This window comes from Ammospiza caudacuta, chromosome 7 (genome assembly GCF_027887145.1).
Source record: "Ammospiza caudacuta isolate bAmmCau1 chromosome 7, bAmmCau1.pri, whole genome shotgun sequence".
In the NCBI taxonomy this organism is placed as follows: domain Eukaryota; kingdom Metazoa; phylum Chordata; class Aves; order Passeriformes; family Passerellidae; genus Ammospiza; species Ammospiza caudacuta.
The window spans coordinates 25,423,379-25,448,791 of NC_080599.1; the positions used below are offsets into that span (position 1 = coordinate 25,423,379).

The 25,413-nt window shown below is 40.7% G+C and overlaps 1 protein-coding gene across 1 annotated transcript in view; it reads right to left on the bottom strand.

The window, feature by feature from the left end:
* The window catches only part of LOC131560311 (roquin-1-like), a 55,666-nt gene that overhangs the window by 11,893 nt on the left and 18,360 nt on the right, over nucleotides 1–25,413 (bottom strand). The window contains exons 8-19 of the mRNA XM_058808989.1: nucleotides 23,820–23,938; nucleotides 22,164–22,276; nucleotides 19,274–19,555; nucleotides 18,740–18,957; nucleotides 16,663–17,039; nucleotides 15,513–15,644; nucleotides 14,775–14,945; nucleotides 11,721–11,931; nucleotides 10,202–10,292; nucleotides 9,955–10,090; nucleotides 7,865–8,008; nucleotides 7,169–7,284 (exon numbers count right to left, since the gene is read on the bottom strand). Coding sequence (XP_058664972.1) covers nucleotides 7,169–7,284; nucleotides 7,865–8,008; nucleotides 9,955–10,090; nucleotides 10,202–10,292; nucleotides 11,721–11,931; nucleotides 14,775–14,945; nucleotides 15,513–15,644; nucleotides 16,663–17,039; nucleotides 18,740–18,957; nucleotides 19,274–19,555; nucleotides 22,164–22,276; nucleotides 23,820–23,938 — 2,110 coding nt within the window. The remainder of the gene's footprint in view (nucleotides 1–7,168; nucleotides 7,285–7,864; nucleotides 8,009–9,954; nucleotides 10,091–10,201; nucleotides 10,293–11,720; nucleotides 11,932–14,774; nucleotides 14,946–15,512; nucleotides 15,645–16,662; nucleotides 17,040–18,739; nucleotides 18,958–19,273; nucleotides 19,556–22,163; nucleotides 22,277–23,819; nucleotides 23,939–25,413) is intronic.

Genomic DNA, 25,413 nt, shown 5'->3' on the forward strand with positions numbered 1-25,413 from the left:
CGGGATTGTTTCTTCCTTTCAGGTTGCTTCATGCATTTATTAAAGGCTGCTGCCAAATTTCTTTTTAAAAAGCTACAAATAAAGAGGTCAGTGCACACATCCAGTTGTGGGATCCATCTGATATACAATCTGGTTTGGATGCCAAAGACTTGTGAGTACTGTCTGCCACAGAACTATTAACGAAATCTTTTTAACATTATGAAAAAGCAAATAGTTTCTTGAGCATCAAATACTCCACAATATTTTTTTTCCTCTTACAGATACATTTACCCCATATGCATTTTACATGTAATTCCATCATGTCTAATGTTTTTTATTTCCAGAGACTGCACTACCTGTTGCTTCTGTCTCTCCTAATACTGTATTTTTCAAATTGGACAATTGTGTTTTCCTAAAACTTGCAGATCTTCAAAACAGTACTTTCCTGGCATATGAAAACATCCAACCAGTATATCCAAGGAAAGCTGCCTTGCTGGATGAAGTCAGGCACCTAAACCCTCCCAACTGCTGAATACCTTGCAATTAGCACTAAAAATCATACACAAACTCCTGGGATTGCAAAGATTGCCTGGGAAAGATCAGATAATTACTCACATTACTAAGCTACAGGAATCCAATTTTGATTATTATGGCCACATATTTTAAGCATCAAATGACTGTGATGTTCCTGATGCAGACAAATCCACATTGCCATGTGCTCTTTATACTGGGAAATTTCAAAAAAAGCTGCAGCCTCTTGGCTTGCCATACTTCCCATGGAACAATATTACACTTGCCAATAGGAAATAAAATTATAAAGAAAAGAAATGTTAAATTTGTTCTCCTTTCTCTGCTAACCAAGGCTCTACCTGCATCACAAGAATTGCTCTGAAGTCTGTGACAACACTAAGCAGTTACATTCTTCTTCCTACAGAAGAATAAAGGCCACATGTTAACTGTAGAAGGACACTGCTGGGACAACATTTCCCCACATCCCTTTCTTATGTTGTATAACTAGGATTAACTTTAGCCTGTCATCCCCTGACATTCCAAGATAAAATAATGCAGTTGGTAACAGTTCACTATGGAAATGAAAATTCCCAATGAAGTTTTTGACATTTTAAGAGTCTATTTGAATTGAGAGCAAATCAATTTGTGCCACATAATAATCTGTATAATAACCACCCATCTCTTGGCACCATAGCTGTACACAAAAGGTGGCTCAGAAGAGCTACTTTATTTTTACTCAGAAATTCAGTTTACACTTACTCAAGCAAGGTGGATGTTTTTCCAGTTCACAACTCCATTACCATGCAGGCAACTCAAAAACTCCTGCTCTCCTTTTCCTCCCAGGGAAATTGATTTATTGTGATACAAGAAATTAAGCGGCTGACACGCTAACTTTTTTTTGGTTGTTTTCAAATCAGCAATACCAGGAGGCAGGAATGGAAGGCTGTGTTTTGGAAAGTGAATGATGACAAAATTTGAATATGAAGGTAACATCATGCCCCAGCAGCATTGCTCTTATTCCTTCTATCTATCCTAGGACCAAAATCACTTTTCCATACACACACAGACAAGCACAAAAACTTGCACACTGTGTATGTTTGGGTCTTTTCTCCCATTTTTGAGCAGAGAAGCTGGCTGGCACTCCCACTGTTGAGCCTCATGAACACTGGCATGGCATTTCTTCTTTCTCATAAAAGCAGGTCTGAAAGAGCCAGTCCAGGAAAGAAAGTTTATAGTGGGGGGTCTTCCAGATAACTATTCTGTAAGTCTGCTTTGTTATAGTTCAAAATTAAAAATGGCAGTGGAAATGAGGGTTTATGCTACTCAGACTTTAAGAGATTTCTCTTTGAACCTGAAAACTTTAGTAAGAAGTCTGTGAGAGTTTGAGTAGCTCAAGGAAGGGAAATGCCAGCAGCTTTCTTGTATTATCAATAAAAGCCTCACTCCTGGCCCTTTCTAGCACAAAATTTGCCCCACCTTACTCAGTCCATGCTGTCAAGAGACAATATCATCACAAGTTTGGTTCTTCCACATCTAATTTAATGCAATGCTAGTGTTTCACAAATCTTTTCAGTCCCAGTGAACTTAAAAGTCAGTCACATTTGTAACACAGATTTATCTTTTACTGTAACTGAAGAAATTTTCAATCAGTACTCAATTTAGAAACACTTAAAAACAAGGCTTCTTGGATTATAACATTTCTATGTTCCTTCTCCCTCTCTAAAAGAGCCATTCAGTCAGCTGAGAGAGTGCATGAGAGACTGAAAACACATCACAACACCTCAAATACATCTCAGTACATTGCAAATTGTTTGACTAAATGGAATGATTTTCCACAATTCAATGCATGGGCAAGGCTTGACAATCATTAACTTCTGGAAACTGTTATTAGGATAATACAGTCAACTCACAATACCCTACACAAATGTCTGACAATCAAAATGGCTACACCAGGGAAAAAAAAAAAGTGTAAAGCACAAGTCTTTGGCTCTCCTTTAAAGAAAAACAGCAGTTTACCATGTTTATACAGATCCCCTGTTTGCCTACCAGTAGGGGCAATATCACATTTGTGCATCACTGAGTAATAACACCATTAGAAAAGGCAACTTCACAGAAGTTATTGGCTAAGCGAATTCATTTGAATGCTCTGTTTTGAGGCAGCAAGCTGTCACTGTTACACAATCAGGGAGGGTGGATGGGCAAGCCACAGGAGAAAAAGACACAAAAAGGGGAGAGACGGCTCAGAAAAGACTACAGAGAGAAGAACTTGAGAAGAACAGGGATAAAAGTGCTGCTAGCTTGAAAGGTGCTCTGATCTACAGAAAAGAAGTCCTACTCTGAAAAAGGACAGCATGCAAGAAGAGCAGAAGAAAAAGTTTAAACTTCTCCTGTTAAGAAAAATGAACTAGGTCACAGGACAGACAGATGAGATGTCGACAGAAGGAGGGAAATAACACCACAGAATAAACAGACATCATCTATACACTGACTGAATCACTGACACACTGAAGCTTAACCTACCACTTGAAGCTTCCTATTCTGAAGATTTGTCCATGCTGTCCATCTGGCTGAAACCCAAATATCAAGACTTGTCTGGTGCAGCAGAAAATTTAACCTACCTACCAAAGGATGCAGCAGTGCCCTGACACCATGGTAATACTGCTGCTTCTTGCCCAACAGAAGGAACTAAACCACTTGGCAGCCAAGACCAATTTCACTGAGGTGGCCAGAATTCCTGTACAACTGGGACAATGATGGGCTACAGGAGTGAATGCAGGAAGACACAGAGTCACTCCAGACATTTTCATGCTTGTAAACATCAATGCTGCCACTACTTACAGAGCTAGCTGTCTCCCAGGGTCTCCCAGTTTTTCCACAAAACTGGAACATTTCAGGTGCAATTTCCAGAAAAAAACTTAAAAGCATGCACTGCATTTTGCTGTTTTATTTGTTTAATCAACTAAACTTCTGCAAAAAAAGCAGAAAAAGGGTAAGAGGAAGAGGGGATGAAACAAAGTTGAAAATCAATACCGTTAGTAGATACTAAGTAAACTATTTAACAAGCCAAACTATAATTCTGGACAAACAGGGCATTCACCTGGACACATTGATCACAACAAGGACATTATGCACAAAGTACAGCACAGAGAGCTGGATGAAGGAGAAAAAAAATCCCAGTAAGGTCCCCCTTCTAATCCAGAGATTTTGGAAGCATTCATCATATGTAGGCCAGCAATCTAAAATAGTGCTTACTGAAGAATTCCAGGAGAAAATGTGGAGAAAAGAATAATCCCTAACTTGGTGAGGGAACCAGGAAATAAAAGGTAAAGAGGTTTTTGCCCCTCCAGATTTTCTTCCTAGTATTACAAATGAATCTGTAGTGTCCAACCTATCACAACCATCTTTGAAAATTAATTTTACACCCACAATTACTACAGTTAAAAAAAGGCACATTCTGGGCTTGTCCTCCTAGATTAGAATATTGCACTAATTATCTTGACTAAGATGAGCTCCCTGTGTTAATAAAGACACAGCAGGAAGGAGCAAACTAATTAAAATTAAGGAGAAGGCTGACCTGAGGGTGGTGCTCTGTACTGAAGCATGAGAGGGCCCAGGGCCTGTGTCAGGTGACTTGGAAGCAGGCAGCCAGGAAAAGACCTTCATCCTCCTCATGCCCAGAGCTGAGAAGGGAGGAACAGACCTGACAGGCTCCCAGCTGCATCACCCCAGTTCTGCTCAGCTCCAAGGAGAGTGGCTGGAATGCTTGGCTTCAAGTAGGAGATACAGATGGATAGGGACAAGGGGAGATGAAGCTGTTTCAGTGCAAAGTTGATTCTTTGCCAAAAGTTAAAAGAGGCATTAGAAAAAAGCAAGCTTCAAACTACTCCAGGCAATTAAGAGGCCAAAGTTCAACTAAGAGTGAAATAAACCAGTGTTAAGACACATGGAAAGTGTGGGGGGGTGTGCTAAAAAATGCTTTTATTTTCATTCAGTGCTTCTACCTCCCAGACATTTGATCACAACAGCTGCGCTCATGCGAAAAAATTCTTAAAACATACCCAATATATATACAGATATAACTATGTATATATGTATATATATATTTATATATAAATTTTTATTTAAATAAAAAAGAAAGCTCGAATCCCAAGCCAATATGTGTATCAAATCCTTGACCAGCCAGGTCTGTAGGGCATAATCAAATTCAATGTGAAATAGTATATAAACGCGGTGCCTTGACTGGGCAAATTAAATAATTGCTACTCAAAAGAGTCTTCTGTTTGGACTCTCCTACTGGTAGGCAATAGTGAGACTGTATCCCCTCCCACCCCCCTGTTGTTTTATTTAACAGTATGATGAATGCAAAGCTTAGCCCAAGGTTGCTAGAACCTCAGCAGGAGTTAAGGTTAAGGAAAGAAAACTAAAACCCAAGAAAATTTATTAACTCTTGCTTTACCCAACCAAAGCAATGCAGTAATTTATTACATAACCAGTGCTTTCCCACTTAGTAGTCTAACCTAGCAAGAAATAATGAGGACAGGCCAAGAAGGTAGACAGGGAGCAGCACTTGAAAAATCATTCTCAAGAGGTCTTCATATCCAGGATCTTACCTCAGCATATGCCAAAAAAGTAAAAAATGTGCAGCAAGAACAAAATCTTTAATCTAAAAAAAAAAAAAATCAAAAGACACTGCTTCTCTGGCTTATGCCCATAAAGCATCTACTTGGAGAAGTATTAAATCTATCAGGCAAAATTTGCTTCTCAATAACTCTGGCAAGATCTGTGCTGCACCTTCAGTGCAATTCTTCCCCCATGGAACAGGAATCCAGGGTGGACTCACTGCAGCCCTGACAAACTGCAGGTTGATACTCAGGTGTCAGATTCTAACACACACAGACCTTAAATAACGCCAGCCTTTGAAAAGGACCACACCTTTGCAAAGACTCTGTCATTTGTAGTTTAAATTCAGCAATTTAAGCAAGAAGCTCAGGTTAAGTTCCTGGCCACAATGGGAGGAATTGTGTTAAGATGAAGTCTGCTGCACATCTTTTGACGCTGCAATTCACAGCTACTCTCCAACCTTCATTCCTTGTTTACCCTTAAATCATACAAGGAAGTGGCCAAACTGCTCTAGTAAGGTAAATAAGGAATTATGCACTGGGTATGTAATAATACCAAAATAAAAGAAAACCTACTTCATTAAGATCATACAATTAATCAAACAGAGTATATATATATAATATCTTTTTTTTTTAAGCCCTGGGATTCAAGGCGTCCAAAGTTATTAAAATAAAGTTCATTCACAGAACAAAAACAAATTTAATTTGAATTGCTTGCAGATACTGCTAATTTTCATTTTTTTAATTAAAAAATGCGTTAATGTGAACTATGTGCAGGATTTGTTTCTAGTAGTTGTGTTTGTGCACATTGCCTCTGGACCTGCTGCTCTGCTACTACTGCTGCTCCTGGGTTTATCCAATCATCCCTGGAAGAAAACACCCGATGGAAGCTGCTGCCACCCCAGCAGAAGGAGCTCCAGGGTGTGCTGGCCTCGCTTCATGGAGCAGATGTGGGTGTCACTCCCCCTCGCTGGGAGTCATGGCCATCTCCTCCTCCCTCGGGGTCCTCTGCCAGGCTCAGAGATGCCATATTGTTTGACAGGAGCCCAATGTTCTCTTGGGTCAAAGCTGATCCATTCGGAACATCACTGCTGAAGGGAAGTTGAAGAGAAGGGAGAAGTGGGTGAAAAGAGGCAATTAATGAGATGTTTCCTTCATTTCTAAGTAAGAGGACTTCAGTGTACATATTCTAGAATATTTAACTTACCTAATAATAATTTATATTTCCCTCCCTCTGTTTTCAAAAATATAAACAGTTATTTTGATTTCATTACTTTCACAGCACCATATGGAAAAATTAGTTCCTGCTCAGGAGGTGTCAATCTGATGGTGCAACACAAAACTCTAGAACTGGTCATAAAAAGAAGGCACAGACTTCATCAGCAATAATGCATTTATTCAGAAAATGCTCATTCTGAATAAAAATTAATATTCCAAACTGCTCACATGAAGTTATGTAAGCATGCAAGCTTCTCTCTTCAGTGCTGGCCTGAATACACATAGGTGCTTGTGGCTGTTTGAAAATACTTGCTGTAGAGACTTCCCGCGTTCCCAAAACCATTTTATTCCAACTATTAAATGGGAACAGAAATCAATCCCAGCATCTACACAGATAAAAGTCCACTACTGACAGCTGAAAGTGAATGTAGCTTCAAAGTCTGTGCCTTCCTAGACAACATCCACATCACAAACATTAGAAGGATGGAATACCTTGCACATTTGGGAGATTTCTTTATATGAAACCAAAACAGCAGATAAAGATTTCTTTTGTGGTGGCTGTGTAACTCCTGCTTCTCCCAACTAATCACCCAATGACCAGATGGATTCCTCTCTGCAAGTCTTCTGTTCCATTAATTTATATAGTCTTATTCCACTCACCTACTCCACAGCTAGAGAGGTCCTTAAATCATACCTGCACTATAAAAACTTGATTTTTAGTCTCTTTGTCTAGTAGGTGCTTCCTCATCATAGCTGATGTGAGACAAGAGTATTTATTCAAGAGGAAAGTGGCCCTGAAGAAGTGGCTCCTGTTACACAGACAGGTTGAAGGCCCATGTTACCTGAATGTCAGTGTAAGGTCCTCAGCTGGAACCTTGTTTTGTGGTTCTAATTGTCCATTTTCTGTCTGTTTAGTGGTGCCAAGCTTGTTTTTCATATCCAATGAAGACTGGCTCTCCTTTAAAGAAAGGACAGATGAAAAATTCTTTAAGAGTGTGTTGAAAGAACTGGAGATTTCATTCCTTAGGGACGATGAAGAAGGCCTGTAAATTGCAGTCACAGTTTAACCCACAAAAGCCATGAGACAAAAACAGACTTTTAGATATGCTCATCTTCTCAGGACACAGTATTTCCCAAAAGGAAGGGATGATCCTTGTAACAACAAGCAAAGGCCACAGACTGTAACAGCACACAGACTCCTGAACACTAGCCTGTACCTGCAGACAATGTCTCCTATGTTAAAGCAGTTTATAGAGCTCATGGCACAGGGACCTTGGAGACAGTTTGGTTTCCATCAAAGTCAACACCACACTTAGTTCAAATGGTGACAAACTAACATTTAAAGAGGCTACATTAAACTTCTTCGTGAAGAAGACTCCAGAAACTCCTCAGGAGGTTTTGAAGAATAGAGGTGAAGAGGAAGATGGATGACTCTAGCTGTGAGCATCCAGCAGGGAGCCTTTCTGCCAGGGTGAAGGGGCTGCAGCCAGTTCAGGGCTCTGCACTGCATCTCTGCCTCCCAGCCCCCCAGCACTCACCATGCTCAGCTCACGGGTTCTCTTTCCAATTTCCCTTTCCACCTGGTGTAGCTCCAAGCTCAGCTGTTCACTTGAGATCATCCCAGGCCACTTGGGAGGTGGGGGTGGGGGCTGTGGCTGGCCTGCCAGGGTAGTCGCCTCTCTCTGCAACAGCAGCCTGTTACTAACAGCCTAAATGCATAAAGCCAAGCACATACACAACTGAGCACACAGCACACCAAGCACAGAGAGCTCCAAGGCCAGAATTCCAGAGTACTGCTCGTTTGCAAAACCAAGGCCACACTTCACAATATCCCAATTGAAATCACTCCCAATGCAAATTTCAACATGTTTCTGTAGACATGGACAAGTATTTTAATTTTTAAACAAGCAGTATTAAACTCCTCTTGCTGTCATAAATTTGCATGTGTTGTCTTCATGTGTCACTCCCTTCTCAAAACCAAGACTAAGACCAAGAACAAAAACATTACTCTCTTCTGAGCACTATGTTCAACAAAAGAACCTGCAGATAAGCAAATCTGCTGCTTTATTTACAGCAGTAGAATTTATCTAACTCTACAGCAGAGCCAGAATTACTATTACATCATCTTGAGAGATGTAGCTGTCAATATGTAGGTCTCTACTGACCCACATTAGGAAACAGAGGAACAGAGAGGGGCAAGTGACTACGGTCATTCACAAGTTGCAAGTTACTAAAAGCAGTAGCCATGTCAGCCATTCTAAAACTCTGCTAACACATGTGAATCAGTTCTGCAAGTGTGGGCTCTGCATTTAAACACATCATCTTGTACTCCACACAACCCAGCATTTGGCTCGTCTTTAAGTAGAAATGCTCATACAATGCAAAAGCAAAATTATCTAGCTCTTCATGCTTTGGCTGAATTGATTGCTGCAACCCTGTAGTAGGCAAACCAGTGAAGACTCCTTGATTTCCAACATCTACATGCAGCTTTAAACATAAGAGATAAACTGAAAGCTGTTCTTAATCAAAATAACTAATTCTTCAAAATTCATATTATGCCAAAATCAAGGCTGAACATTCAACTGAGTAGGACTTAACACTGACACAATCACAATAATGATCAGCAGGAGAAGGCCACTTACAGGTTTTGCAACTTTCCAGTACTCTTGTATTATGGCAAATGCAGACATGCAAGACTGAAAACATTTTCTCCTCTCATTCCCAAACAAGAGCACAAGAACACAAGCTATGTTTCAAGTAACTAACAAATGCATATTACTGCAACTACTGCTGTGACTTAATTGTGAGCTCTTAAACTAAGCTGCAATAACCCTCCTCTGTAACATGTCTTCTTAACTAACCATAGCTTCAGCAGAAGCTGCTCTCCACTACTTACAGCATTTTCTTCTGGGAAAATGTTAACACAAATAGTTGCTAAAGTACCTAGAACGGTTTTCTGGTAAATATTTACTGATTTTTCCTAAGAGGAAAAAATTAACTAAGGCTTTCTACAACTATTCATTCATTATAGCTTGACATTTCTCCTGTCTCACAAAATCAAAATATTTCAGCTCATTAATTCTTTTACAAACACACACTTCATCTTTCCTTATGCTACATTTTTTCTAAGCAAAGAGCCATAAAGTATTAAACCTTTATTTTTCAAGCTAAATGTATTACATATTTACTTTCTTGACTCTTGTGGTTTGTGCTATTTAGGAAGAAACAGGTACAAACACAAAGCCAAACATGAAACAGATGAAGCTCATGGCTTTCTGTACATAAAATTAGACATGTCCAGCAGCAGTAAAGTCAAGAAGAACAGGCTCCTATGCCCCAAGTTTGCCTCTGAGTAGAGCTGAACACAGGGGGAGAGAAAAAGAGTGATAGCAAGCAAGACTAAGCACAGACTGCAGATTCAAATATAGTGTTGGTGTGCATGTGGAGTGCAGAGAAGTTTCTGCTGCTGAGCAGAAAAGCTGGAACTTGCACCACAGCCCTGATGCCTGGCATCACAGGATTAAGTATTGCTACTGAGTATCACTACAAAGGTCAGCCCTTGAAAGGTTTACCAGCCTCATCTCCCTCCATCCCACCCCCCAGTGCTGCTCCAAACGCTGGTACCAACCTCCAGCCCCCTCATTTGGGTCTGCTGGCTGATCTGATGGTCAACTTGCTGCAGCTCCATGCGCAGCTGCTGCTCCCGTTCAGCTGAGGGCAACTGCTTCCCATGAGCAGCCACATCTGACATGGACAGCCTCTCCCTTTGGGATTGGAAAACAAGGAGATTTCAAAAAAAAATCTTTACTCCACTGGCACAGAAAAAAAATAGAGAAAATTTAGAGCAAGGCAAAGAAAAAATGCAGCAGTCCCACCTGTCACTGAAACGTCCCTGAGAAGGTATATTTTGATGAGGAGAATATGGAGAGCCTCCCCAGCCACCGTGGGTTTCATAAGGACTGTAGTCTACCAGGGAACAGAAGAAAACCACATTGCATTACTACAAAATCACCCTTTCAGTCATTCACCCAACACAAAACTAGACAGAGAAGAAGAAGAAAGGCCAGTCCTCTAATTATGAGAGGTTGAACATTTCTTTTGATTGAATGAACACAGAAATACTCTCCTTGACCAGTCTCAAATGCCTAATACACGACTCTTCCTGTATGCCTAACAGTCTGTGACAGCCTTCCAGAGTCTGAGACTGTGAAGGACTTCAGATACTCAGGCAGATGAGCAAACACAGAACAAAACTTACAGACATGATGATTGCAGTTATTTTTACTACTGAAGTTCCTAAAAGACTCAGGAGTTCATTGATAATTCTGACATATCTCAGTAACTACAGTTTAAATAGTAACTTTTCAGGGAAGTCAGAGCTCTACTTGTAATAAAGTCTAAAAAATTACTGCCTGAAAGAGCTAGAAGCAAGTTTGGGGGAATATAATAATTCAATATTTTCTTAAGGTTATGCAGTGCACCTCAAGAAAGAGGTCTCTTACTCTTACTCTTTTGGAGTAAGACAGAAGGCCATATTATACATGTGCTTAGAAAATAGATGTGTTGGAAATGAACTACTTCTACTTTTTTGCTTTGCCTAACAGTACATGAGACAATGGCTGCATTAAGTGTGCAAGAGCAGCTACCCATAAAGCAGGAGAGCAGCAGTACAATAGTCCATCAAGATGGTTTTGCATAGTGTATTTGGGAAAGTGCAAGGCTTCTGGATTCTGCTGCTACAGATTTATAATAAGCTTCCTATCAGAGGGACTAGCAGAACAAAGTAACTTCTTCCAAACAGCAACAACATATCACTAACAAATACACTTGTATGCTCAAACATGTCATGGAATCACTGAATATGTCAAGTTGGAAGGGACCCATAAGGACCACAGAATCCAACTCCTGGCCCTCCACAAACACCCCAACAATCCCACCCTGTACCCGAGAGTACTCTCCATACACTTCTGGAGCTCTGGCAGTCCTGGGGCTGTGACCATTCTCTGTTCAGTGCTACCCTCTGAGGGAAGAATCTTTTTCTGATATCCAATTTAACCCTCCCCTGACAGAGCTCCAGTCCTATCACTGGTCACTACAGAGAAATCAGGGCCTGTCCTTCTGCACCCCTTGGGAGGCAGCTGTAGACTGCTATGGGGTCTGCCCTCAGTCTCCTCTTGTCCAGACCAAGTGATCTCAGAAAACTGTGGCAACCTTGTCCTGAATTCAGTCTTCTCAGTATAACCCTACCTGCAGTTATTTTAAGTGCCATTAACACACACCACAGCTGTACTTCTAAGACAAGATACAAGCTTAGAGGGCTTGTCTTCCAGGCAAGTAAAGAAAATAGCAACAAACAAAAAAACAGTCAACAAAATGCAAGAGCACAGATCATACCTGAAATGATGGATTTGGTGGCAGCTCCTGGAACTGCCATGGCCTGCATGGGCCCAGAGTTCTGGTACATGGCTTTGGAAGTACGGGAGATGGCCCCAAATCTTGACACAGTTGGGCGGTCTCCAAAGGGAATGAGGTCATCGTCCCCCGCCTCGGCCGCGCGCCGCTGCATGTCCAGTCGCTGCTCACGCATGCCTTTACTGTCCACATTCTGCACAACACATGGAAAAGGCACTCCAAAACTCATTCCAAAACCAACAGGACACATTCCTCTCACAACAATTTGGTAAGTGCAGTTAGTTTCTCTTGTATTCTCTATTCCCTTTACTTTTCAACTAGTTTTTGTAGTCAGAGCGGACATCTCCTTAATGGCCTACCTTAAGATGATCAGTACAACACCACAGTGATTTTTCACCACAGTGAAAAAGCTGAAAAACTGTCATCAAATCCAGAAGAAGAGAGCAGCAACAAATGGAAACTGAGACAGAGAAAGTCTAATGGGAAGAGAAGAGGGGGAAAACCTCCCCCTCATATAAATTCAAAGAAGAGACCAGTGGGTATATCTGAGGAATACACATTCCTTCTAGAATCACAAAGAAATTTCTCTGAAGCCCAGTGCTAAGAATTGTATAACCTAACAGCCTGAAAATGACTCAGAATGGGAGTTTTTCAGTACCACACTTACTTGGACATGTCTGGTATATCTTTTCAGGCACTTTTCATAAAGCAGCACTACTGTTTGCAACATCCTGGTTTCTAACTCAGTTTCAGACTCAAACACCTTAATGGATCAGTATATGAGGAGAGAAGTGTTCACAATGTCCTCGAAGAGCTGAGTTAAATAGGAAAGCTATCCGTTGGCTACCACAAAATGTAATATGGTAACAATTGCCAAAATCAAGTTAAGACTGCTAAAGAAGAAAAACTGTGCACGTAAAACAAAAAGAGCAAGGTAAGTGGGACCACTACACCAAGAAAATTGTCTAAAGGCTACAACCTTTGGTATAGTCCAAATAATATAAAAATTAATAATAAAATTTTATTTTATAACAAAACAAAACTCTGCAAGCTTTCAGTGGGGATAAGGATTGCAAAAAACAGTTAACATATCTGAGACAGGAATAAAGGGGGTGGAAATGGCAATAACAACTAAGTTGGAAGCTAAACTCAAGAAATGTAATACTTAGAAACGGAAATATTAGGGAAAATCTACTTTGGAATTCTGGAAAAATAATACATTAAAAATACATTTAAATCTTGAGGCCATAGGATGCTAGTACCAATTTTAATATCCTTCTATTTACTCAGTAAAGCTGCATGTCATCTGCAGAATATTCAGCATTATGCACTCCTGTAGTGTATAGTAGAGTAGTATCAGGTGGTACTACTCGTGTCCTTCAAAAAAAGAATCTCTTCTGAATGATTAAAAAAAAATCACTGAAGAATTAATTCAGTAAAGGTCTCTTGATAATTTTTTCCTGTGAGGAGGCAAAAACTGAAAAGCAGCAGAGATCCCATTTTGCTTATCTGAAAATTAGCTCTTAGGGCAAAGAATACTTTGTTTAGCCTTGAAAAAGGAGGTTATTTCTCTAGAACCTTATTACTCCTTGTAATTCAGCTGCAGCTTTTTTACACAGTTTTCTAGCAGCAGGGATGAAAGCCAAGAGCTGTTTATCACTCCTGGATGCTGCCACTTAGACAGCAATAAGCTGATTCCAAGTAATCTCAGTACTTCCCCAGGTCAAACGTGGCAGTGTGGTAACTCCAGGCAACCACACTGTGTAGGACTGAGAGCAAGAGGACAGGTAAAAAGGACAAAGCTGCAGATGAAATGCAATTTTTTGCTCTGCTTTTTTCACTAGAAAGCCTCCTTTTTGGGTCCATTTCCAACAGCAGCTTCAAGATTTTACGAGGAAAGCAATTCAGCAGACAGAAAAAAGACAAATTTAATTCCAATGGGGCAGAGGGCTAAAGGGGAGTCTTTCTGAGGAGGAGCTGAACCAAAAAAAATTCCTGATTTAATAAGTGGTTGCAACAGGTGAGCATCTGTCTACAGAAGAATGAATTCTGATGAGAAATGTTCCCCCCCCCTCTTATTGGCCAAAGAATGGTCTCCATGACCCCAACAATACAAAAATAAATCAATAGATCACTTTTGCAGATGAGGGGTGAAGGAGGATAGATGAATCTCTGTAAAATAGTTTCTCAGGCTAAACAGTCTTTTCTCCTGAAGAGCTTGAATGACTTGCTACGTGCATGAGCTACCAGCCTACTCCTCATGTTGAGTGATGTGTGAATGTTAGGAAGACACTGAATAGTGGTGGTATGCAGGACTCCTCTTTATATTCTTCTCCATTCATGACTCCCAATAGTAACACCCAAGCAGCCCCTTCGTTTTGCAACCTAGCAAAAATGAAGCAGCACAAAGTAAGATCACAGCCCACCTCCCAAAGTTCAGGGAAGGACTGAATAAATGCAGCAGAGATGTAGAAATTGCCTTCAAGAAGAAACAGCCTAGTGAAAGTTTTGACTGTGCTTTTCTCAAAAACTGCATGCAACTTTTGGGTACTCTTGTGGCCAAAAATCACAGTCCTCCAAGTAAAAACTAGTAACACCCTTAACAGCAACAACAACCACCTTCAAAGCATCTTTCTCTGACAGAAAGAAATACAGGCAGCAACAGACGGACATGCTTAATTAAAAAGCTGCCAGGACAGAATAATTTTCGCATTTCAAGTAAATGCAAAGAATAATTCTTGCACAATACTCTTGCTATCTATGGCTTCAGAGCAGAAAGGCTATACTGCAACTATATGCAGAATTTTGTACCAGCTACACAAGGGTAGGACTGCTCATAACTTTGAAAACTAAGTGCTTCACACACCAGCAAATGCTTTCTGTGACTGCGATGCACTTCTGAGCTTAAATAAAAGTACTGCCATCATTATTTGGGGAAGTGCTTGGGAAACTGCCCATCATTGTGGAAAGCAAATGAAAGTCCTTCCCAACCCACAGTAATATCCACTCTTCTGTTCTCCCCTTATCCCTGCATACCGCCATCTCCACACTCCTTGCTGCCACAACATCTTTGGGTTTTGCATCTTTGGTTCCAATGTAGGAGCCGATGGTGTCACAGGACCACGGAGAGTACTGGCTGTAGTCATTTCCTTTGTATTTCCCAGCTACCTTCAGGTCTTCATCCAAGTACTGTACAAAAACAAAAATCTGGTTCTGTAAGTGAAGGCAAGAAGCAGTTTCACAGCCATCCCTGTGCACTTCAACAGTAGTGAACTTGAGAAACATGACCAGGATTATTTTTTATCAGAAACACCACCCTCTGGAACTGGGCCAGAGAAGACAAGAAGTGCATGAAATTCTGAGCCCCTGGCTACGCTCCCAGTGCTGACTGTTCACTTGGCCAGTTCGAAGGTGATATTTTGACACTGGTTAAAAAAAACAAATCTCTATCAAGCTGTTACTTCATTCTAAATATGTCAGGAGTAAAGTCTGGTAACTGTGAAGAGCGATTACTTCAATTAGTAATGGTTCTAAATTAATTTTCTTGGCTGCACCAAAAACAGAGAGCTCAGGACCAGTGGTAGATCAACAGCCAGCTGAAATACTGGAGACTGTACTACAAGGGTTTCCCAGCTAGGCACGAAATTTACTTTGCCCAACACTTGCCAGTGCTCTATTGTTCTGATTTTCTTGTTGTCTACACCTACCAGCATGTAAAGGCCCAAGTATTTTCTAAACATACCAGTATCTCATATTTTGTCAAAATATGCTTACCTCCTCCGAGTGAAAAGGATGAGGCAAGGTTGGTGATGGTGCAAAAGGAGGTGGAGATATCACCTTCCTCTCTTCCAGCTGGGCCATGATCTCTTTTCTTCGTCGGTGAAGTTCATCCAGGCTGGGATGAGGCTAAAATGAAGACAGGAAAATGTTTCAGAGCTCCTGAAGCATTAAAGTACAAAATGAATAATTTTCTAAGTGTTGTTTATCTGAACAAGATAAGACAGCTATGTACTGCAAGGAGAGGGAAATACAGAGGACAGACAGAATCATTAAAACAACAAGTAATGATCACTTTGTTTAAGTCTACCTGTTAACTTTCATACATGACATACATTTTCCTACACTGGCCAGTGTTAGTTCAAGACACCCCACAAACAGGCAAGTGTTACAACTTGACAAAGTTCCCACTGGCACATGTTCAGCATGGCAAGTTCCATTACAGTCATGTAGGGTAACTCAATAAAACTCTACAGGTCAGTAGTCACATTTATTATTCACTTTGCAACAGAATTAAACACAAACACCGCACACTCAGATAAATCTGTAAATTATGTGAAAAACACTTCCTATACCTGGCAATAGGATTCAGAACCTTTAATCTGAATGACTTAAGTCCAACTATTCTACAGAACTCAATTCCAGCTGGTGAGTTACCAAAACCAATTTGTAAACTTACAGCAGGAATACCCTCCAGTTAGCTATCTAACTAGAAAAATTCAGAAGAGCAGAATTTTTAATTCTTTTATCAAGGCAGGTTTGTTTAATGTTAATTATTAAGGTACAGAGTTGGTCAGTCACAGATGGGCAGTACAAGAATGCATGTGTGACCATTTCCACATGCTGTATTTACTCTGCACTTGAGTAACCCTCTCCAGCCTAATCTTTGCTGGAAAAGTCAGAAACGTATGAGATTTCCAATGCTTTTCTACTCGGAGCGCTAAAGCAGCCTACTTTTACATATTAACATCATTTCAACTTGAGAGTTGACTGAGAGTTGAAGGTAATTTAGTTACCTTCCAGTTTTTGGTCCGCTTCCTAAAGTTCAGACTTTCACAAAGGCCTTAGTACAAAACCATTCAATCCCCCAAGCAGTTTACACTTTCTCTCCCAAAACAAGCAGAAAACCACAGCGCAGAACGCATACCCTGTGGCAGGAAGGTCGGATCTGCCCGAGATGCGGAGCCACGGGGCAGTAAGGCTCCGTTTGCTGGTATCTGTCCCTGGCCTCGGGCACGTAGAGGGGCACGGCCGCCTGCGGGATGTCGATGGGCACGGGGCTGCCGCGCACCACGTCCTCGCGCTGGTAGGGCTGCACGGGCGGGTAGACGCGGCGGCCGTCGTAGTGCGGCGGGTACATGGGCTGTGCCAGGGCCGGGTAGCCCTGCGGCTGCGGGTACTGCGGGCTCACCACGCGCTCCGGCAGGTACGGCCCGTAGTGCTCCAGGTACGGCGCGCCCGCCTCGGCCGCCGACGGAGGGGGGCGCACAAAGCGAGACATGGACTGAGTGGGATAGTACACTCCTGAGATGAGGCGAGGGGGGAAACACAAGATACAGAAAGTGATTAGCACAATTGCTCACAAAAATGGACAGTAGAAAACCCTTAAGAAGTAAAAGTTGATCCAAAGCTCGAGTGACATTGTGTAATTACCTAAGATACCAGCATGGTGTCAATGTTACAGTAGCTGATGAAGAGCTGGTGAGACTGAGCCCACCACAGTGAATAGAAATACATCACCAGAATGTCTCTGCAGATTGCTACAAATGCTTTCAGCTAGGTAAGAATTAAAAATTAAACTGAAGATTGGTCTGTACATCTTCATCCGTGCAACTAAATTAAATTTATCTCATGGAATCACAGAATGCCTGGGTTGGAAGAGACCTCCAAGATCAAGTCCAACCCATGCCCTAAACACCTTAACTAAACCATGGCACCAAGTGCCATATCTGACCTTTTTTTTCAACACATTCAGGGATGGTGACTCCACCACCTCCCCAGGCAGGCCATTCCAATACTTTATCACTCTTCCCATGAAAAATTTCTTCCTAATATCCAACCTATATTTCCCGTGGTGCAGCTTGAGACTGTGTCCTCTGGTTCTGTCAGTGCTGCCTGGAGAAAGAGCCCAACCCCACCTGACTGCAGGCACCTTTCATGGAGCTGTAGGGAGTGATAAGGTCACCCCTGAGTCTCCTTTTCTCCAGGCTGAACACCCCCAGCTCCCTCAGTCATTCCTCACAGGGTTTGTGTTCCACGTCCCTCACCAGCCTTATCGCTCTTCTCTGGATGGGCTCAAGCATATCAGAGCCACTGGGTGGGTAAAGGAACTTGGATTATCAGGATTTAAAGTCATTTAGAGATTTGTTCTATGTCTTGATCAGGAGAAAGACATTTCAGAACTGTAAATCATGAAAGACTTGTAATATCACAATGCCTGGTTACCTGAAGATTCTATCCAGGATCTCTCAATAATTTTAAAATAAGCATGAATATGTGCATAACATCAAATTTTGTGGAAAACTCAGATGTTCACTTTTGGAACAAATGTAAATAGTTTGTTTTTATTCAAAATGCTCTGCAACTTTCTCAGAAATGGTTTCCCCCATTTCACCTTTGCTTTCTAGAGCTTTTTCTGCTTTTAACTTTCCTTGGTCTGTCATTACTTATTTTTCTTTCACATTAACCTCACTTTATCTCATTTCTCTCTGTGTCCTCACATTGCCTAAGACTCATCCTCTGTTTTCATACAGATAGCCATATATTCTCTTTTTAATCCCCCTCAATATGATCTTTCTCCACATGCTCTCTTTATAGTTAAATTTCTCCTCTTAGTTCCTTTTTTATGACATTTTCTTTTTCTGTGAACACTCTTCTCTAATTTCATTTCTGTCTAGTCATCATATTCACTTTAAATCCATTTTCTCTGAGTCACACTAAATTTAGGTTTACCACACTGTATCCCTCATCCAGCCCAGTTAGGAAGAACTGAAGACAGAAGGACTTGCAACACCTGAACAGATACAGGTATTGTTTTCACTTGCACTGAAGACTTCAGTCAAGGCATAAAATCCTGCCAATTTCCATTTTATTATGACATGACCATATTAGTGTCTTTCATCCACGTCATTTGTAAGAGAACTTCAATTAAAGGGCTTAAAAACCAGCGTGGGAAGAAAGACTAAAATCAGCACAAGGATGAAAGAGCTTGGTGTCAATCTTACCTTGTTGGTAGGGCGCTGGCTCAAACGATGGGGCAGCCCCTCTGGGGTCTTGATAAAACATATCTGCTTGTTGTGCACTGTACAACTGAGACCCTCGTGGTACCATCTGCAACTGCTTGGTGACAGACACTGAGGGCAGATCAGCTGGCACCCGAGCAGGCACAGGATGAGGGTTCACTGGCAAGGCAGAAATAGAGCTCTTGGGAACAGATTCCAGCCTAAAGAAGTGGAAAGATGGCACTGCTCATTAAGGCCTGGTATAGTACTCTAACACTGTTATTTGTCTACACTCCACCTTCTGAAGGCTTCTATCACCTTCTCTAATTAAAATATAAGCAAACAGGGAATTAACAGAGTTTAGAGTTTTAGCTTTAGCTTTCTACTCTTACTATATAATAATTAAAAATCCCCCCAACCAAACACAAGAACAACCACAACTCCAGTTCTGTTTGTTTTTTAAAGAACTGGTTTCCTTTGTCTCTACTCCCCATTTACACCCACAACAACGTGAAGAACAGGTAGGAAGAGCCGTACAAGTCAGGAGGGGATCCAGGGGCACTGCTGCTCAGATGGTCCATCTTCCCCGGCTTCAGGGCACTTTCATAACCAGAGTCAGTCCCTCGAGAAATCAGTTGTGTCACTGTGCTGCCTGTTGACACAATTCCATTTGGCAGAGCAGAAGTTTTCCTATTGGGCATGTCCACTCCCCCTTCCTCTGAGAGGATAGCTCCTGAAGGCAGGCCCACCTCATTCAGCTGGCCCAGGGAGGCACTAAGGGGTCTTCGGGGAACGAGACGCTTGTTCATTTTACGGAATCTTCAGAAAAAGAAACCACATATCAAAAATTGAAACTAAAAAAAAAAAATTAAAAGGACTTGTACTTTCAAGATTTTTCAAACATGGATTCTACTGAAAGCTTCCTTTTATTCAAATTCTTCAAGGGGCTTATGAAAATACCTCTTAGAATACAACTTCTCTGATAGCTGATTTATTAATCAGAATTTCAATCAGAACAAAAATGGACTTTTAATGACAAGTACATCAAGAATTCACAGGTAAACTTCACACAGCAAACTTACAAATCCTACTTTCTTTACACATATGCATCTCAAGAGAAGAAAACCAAAACCAAGCATCACATAAAGTACTACTATCATATAAAATATAGTAATACAAGCTTCAGAATAAGAATCACAGACTGTTCAAGCCTGTTTTATTCAGAGAAGAAACTAATAGCAGAAAATTTCAGTGAAAAAATATGAAGTTATACCCTTTTGCTCTGTTTGTCCAATAATAAGCCAAGTGTTTACTGCCACATGATATATTTTAAAGTATATCTTAAGATTAATGTTACTATATCAATACACAGCTTACACCATTTCTGCTGTTTGATAAAGTGATTGCAGATATAAAAACTCTATGAACATGCAGCAACCCCAAAAATCTAACTGCTTCTGACTAAATCCTGAAGAAATACAGGCATTTTAACCAAAGCTCCACAGAAACCAGTAGGCCAACAGTACTGGAGAACAAATTCCAGAGTTGAAGGTGCTCCTCTAAATACCCTGCCATTAGTTCAAGTCCCAGAATGCAAGTATGAGAGCACACTGGCAGACCTGAGTGTTCTCACTGAACAAGAAGCAAACAGCATTTCTTCAGCAGGGTTGAAGCCAACACTTTGATATCATAAATAACAGTCAGAGTGAGATGGGAACCCAGACTAGGAATGTATACAAATTACTGCAGAAAAAGGTGGCAACTGATTGATTACTCAATCCTTAGATAATCTCTGTAGTTGCCCATGTGCATTAACAGCAACGCAAGAGAGACAAAAAGGGGTTTTATTGTTGGGGCTGTTTTGCTTTTTAGATGTTGTTGCAGTCTCCACACGTGCAGGACACAAATGAATTTTTAAAAAGTTCAGTTCTTGCCTACGGACACTGCGTGTTTGTCCCTTGTCAAGAGGGAATGAGCTGCTGTTTAAGCAAGTTTGGGTGATAATATGCTATTTAAACATTACCACACATTTCCCCATAACCTTCCTCCCAAGTTAAAGCTATATATAGAGAGAGGAGTCACACAGCAACAGCAATGAATATTAGTCACACAAAGCACTTTTAAAAGAGGAGTGCTAACACAACAGCTACTTAAAGAAATTAAGCAAAGATAAAAGGTATAAGGAGCAATCAGAACTCCCAAGTTCCCCACCCACCCACAGAACCTGAACAAATATTCTCTACAGCCCAGGATAACATTAATACTAAGGCAAGCAAGTCAGCCTGGCTACACCAGGCCTCTCCCCCTGCAAAGCTGACAAACAGTCCTTGATACATACACCTGGCTCAGGGCTGTAACACTGACCCACCATCCAACACAGGTCAACAAAATCATCCCAAAGCTGCACTACCAATCTCCATTTCATTAGCATGATGACAGAAGACAAAAAACTCTTCAACTGTTTCTGCAGCACACAAGTACTGGAGTCCTATTCCTTGTTCATATGAATAACTGTCTTTGTCATTCTAACACCACATGCACTGCTCTTCTTTCTCTGTGTTTTGTCTATGCACTGCATGCTGGCTATAGAGGCCATGAACTGACATTAATGCTTTGAGCTTCAGATTAAGAAATGAAAAAGGAACACTGCATGCCAATCCTGAGCCTTTGCAGTTTTCTTCTCATTAAAAAGCACCTTTTCTTTGAATTTTTAAAGCAAGTAACAAGCTAATATACTACAGAAAATACACTGTATTTATTTATTTTAGCTCCTAAATAATCCATTTTACTTAAAAGAAATTAAAACAACCTGCAGAACAACAGAATCTTGCTCTTGCATAACTGGTAACCCTCCTAAATCTGTAATGGATCTAGACTGCAGATTTGATATGAGCATCATTTTTTTACTTTACAACAGATGTAACCAATTGAAAGTACCTGCATGAAATTTTTTGACAGATTGCACAAAGAATTGCTGCAGGAAAAAATCTTGAATTGTTTGTTTTTAGCTCTTTGAAGAGCTAGCAACACATTCCTTACATTTGGAAAACTGCCAGCAACCTACCTGAATGAAAAGGGAAGAGGAGAAGTACCCCCAAGCAGCCACTGTGAATGCCATCACACAGCATGTTTAGTCACACTTAAGAAGTAGAGAAAACAGCCCACCTCCAAAAAGTTTGGATAACACTAGTGTAGCATCAAACTTTCAGAGCTGCATTGCTGATGAACAAAGCAAATATCTTGCTGTATGGAAGAACAAGTAGCTCCAAAACCTAAGAAATGACTGTTACAAGTTTATCACATTACTTCTTACTAGTTTAACAGCCAGGTTATACCTCCTTTGCCCCTCATTCCTAAATATGAGAAATAACTCTTATAGACAAGATGAAACAAAGACTGGACTGCTTTCTACTAGTAGAACACTTACTTTTCCAGCTCCTCCTGTGAGTGTGCAAAGGTGCAGCTGGCTCCCCTGGGACATCCTCCTCTCTGCTTCATGTCCCGGCACATGTATGTCTTGTACTTGCTGTGCTGAGGGGGCTGACAAGGGTAAAGAGACCAGGTGAGATACCTGACCATGAAAAGCACTTAGCCAAGCTGAATGTATCATCTTATCAAAGGCCTGGAGTTTCACTGCTGATAATTCCTCTAATTCAAGTGTTTCTGGAATAGCTGACATGAAATAAATGACTGAAGTACTTGGGTTTGGTTCTTCAACCGTGCCAACAGATTCAAGAGTACATGTTTTGACAACTAAGTCACTCTCAGTTTTCTACAGCATTTGTAGTCAAACTCCTTACTGGAGAGCTTGACTGGAACACAGCTGTACATTTTAAGACACAGTTAAGTGGACAAAACTGACACAGGATGAAAAAATTACCAGTAATCAGATATACCCTTTCAATAGTGCAGCAAGGGAAACATCTGTAAAAGTCAACACGCTTTCTGGGAAGCCAAAAGGTGAATATCTGTCAGAAGCCACCTGCAAACTGTTGGGTTTTTTGTTTTATTTTGGTTTGGTTTTGGGAGGGTTTGTTTGTTTGGTTTTAGTTTGGTTTGTTTTGGGGTTTTTTTGCCTTCTACTGCAGTGGGAAGATCCAGGCAGAGTGAACATAAGCCACACAACCTTTTACTGGCCACTGTTGCCAGGTAGTGCAACTTTACCCAGACCTCCCTTTCCTACTCACAGGCTCCCTTCCAAGCAGCACAGCATGTACCACAGGCTCTCCACAACAAAAACTCTTGATGTTTTTCCCTCCCAGATTCCCACTTATGCATTTCTACTGTTTTTCCTTTGGCTGGTGACAGTGCTCATTATCCATCCCAAGTAATGCAAAAGGATGAAACAGCAGTAATAGTTCACTTTAATTTTTGGTTTTTTGGCAGAGATAATCTTTTTACTAGTTGAGCTCCCCAAACCAGCTCTCCAAGAGGATGAGTGCCAAGGAGACAGAGGAGTAGGACTGGGACAGGCAGCTCTGTACTTCAGCAGCATTTATATCAACTGAGCTACACAATAAAATGACATCAAAGGAATGTGTGATAAGGTAACTATGAAAGAAGTTAATATACAATTATATTGTCACTGCTGAAACAAAAAAAATTGTTTCAGGAACTTGGATTGCACCTTCATATAAACTGTTCTTAAATCTTCAAGCTTGACAGACCACTCAGCACAGGTATAAGGATGATTTCATTAACAGAGAGCCAGCTGGCTGAAATATGTCACATTAAAACAAAACCAAGAAAATCCCCATAAATCACAGCAGCACCCAGAGTCCCTTCCCCACCCTCTATTCAGGAAGGTTGTTATTCATTTCCCTAAGCCTGCAGCTGGATCAGACTGTTCTCCTTCCATCCTAGTGAGCTCTGAAAATCACTTCAACAGGTATACGAGGTAAATATGTGTTGTTTCATGTTTTTTCCTTTCTTGTTTCTTTTTTGATAAATATGAATTGCAGTGATGTTTTCAATTAGCTTCCTGTCAAACTAAATCTTTCCAGATGACATTAGTAAACCTCTACTATAAGATACAGCCAATAAAACTTAGGGCTACATATTTCCCAAATGATTTAGCTTTTACCTGTTGTTGATCTGTTCCTTTTTTGCTGTGATTCTGGATATAATCAACTAAGCCATGAACCACAGTCCTCACAGCAACTAGTCCATTTTCCAGTTGTTCCCATGTTGGAGGTGGAGCATCTGTTGCATGGAGAGCAAACATCAAACAAAGGGAAAAATCAGAAATATTTTTCAAAACCAGGTACAAAACCCCACAACAGTATCACAAAACTTGACTAGCCAAGTTTATAAAAAACATTCCATCAGTAGATAAAAAGCTTTCAGCACCTCAATTCTGGGACACTTAGCTCTTACAGAATAGAGGTATCTAACTCAAGCCTGAACTGCACAAAATACCGAATGAGCCAGTAAGGCCATTATTAAAATGTAAAATTATTTCCTTTTACAAGTACTTTCTCATCTCACAAGAACTCCAGAGTAAAGGCACTGTACAAACTCTTCTCACCTAGAAAAACATCAGGTTCAAAATCCCTCTTTGCATTCAAACTCCTGGAGGTAAAATTATTCCATACAATACAGTCATCCTGGCCTGATTACACAGGCACAGATGTAGAACAGCAACAGAAATGAATGCCTCTCATGTGGAAAAAATATCACAAGGCAAATCTGTGAATCAGACCACCATCTAAACCACTGTGAATAAATTGTACAGTCTCAATTCTATAGAAGCACTTTTTCTTTTTAGCCAATTTACTTTCCTAAGTTTTTGAATCTGTTCCAGCAGCTGACGCTCCCACTGTGTGCCTGCACACTCTGCTGCAAAAGACAGTACCTCAAAGAGCCTTTCAAGATTTTTAGCAGAATTAATGACATTATATTCCACTCACAGGGACTAAATTCTTCCACAAGTACTTCACATGCTTCCCTGCTGTTCTTTAGGCAGCTCAACAGAACAGAAAAAACCACAAAGACCAGACTTGGCTACTGAAATCAAGAGAGGCTATTAGTGATGCCACCTTCCAGACCAGTTTTTTGCAAACAAATTTGCAGTGCACAGCTGTGTCCCCAGCTTGTTTCAGTATGTAAGATTTGGGAAGAAAGCACTGCATCTCCTTTAGCTGTGAAGTACAACTGGTCCTCATTGGAAAGGAAGTTTAACTTCTGTTTGTTTAAACAAATATGAAGTATAATTTTTCATCTCCTGAAGCTGTAGTTTATATCTTTTTACTATTTTGATATATAATATTGATTTTACAAATTTTAGGAGGTATAAAATAATACTTCAGCCACAGGACTTGGTTCTGTCCCTTCCCATCTCCCTCAGATAGTCCTTACAGCACTGCTGACTTTTTCAACAATTTCTATCTTTCTCTCCTCTGTCAACAGCTTTGTTTCTATTTGCCAGTTAAATTCTTTCCAACTGTCTTCTACTTGCCAGACTCTTTCCTAGTTTTGCACAATTACCTATGAACAAGAAAAATACTGAATTCTGCAGGGTAACAAACCATTCTTGTCTAGACTGACTTTTGTCTAGCTTCTCTCTATTCAATCTATCAAATTTCTACTTTGGAATCCAAAACTCTTTAGTTGATGAGTAAGGAGGACGTTTCCTTACACTTGATGATCAGCTTTCAATCCTTGAACAGTGTTAAGCT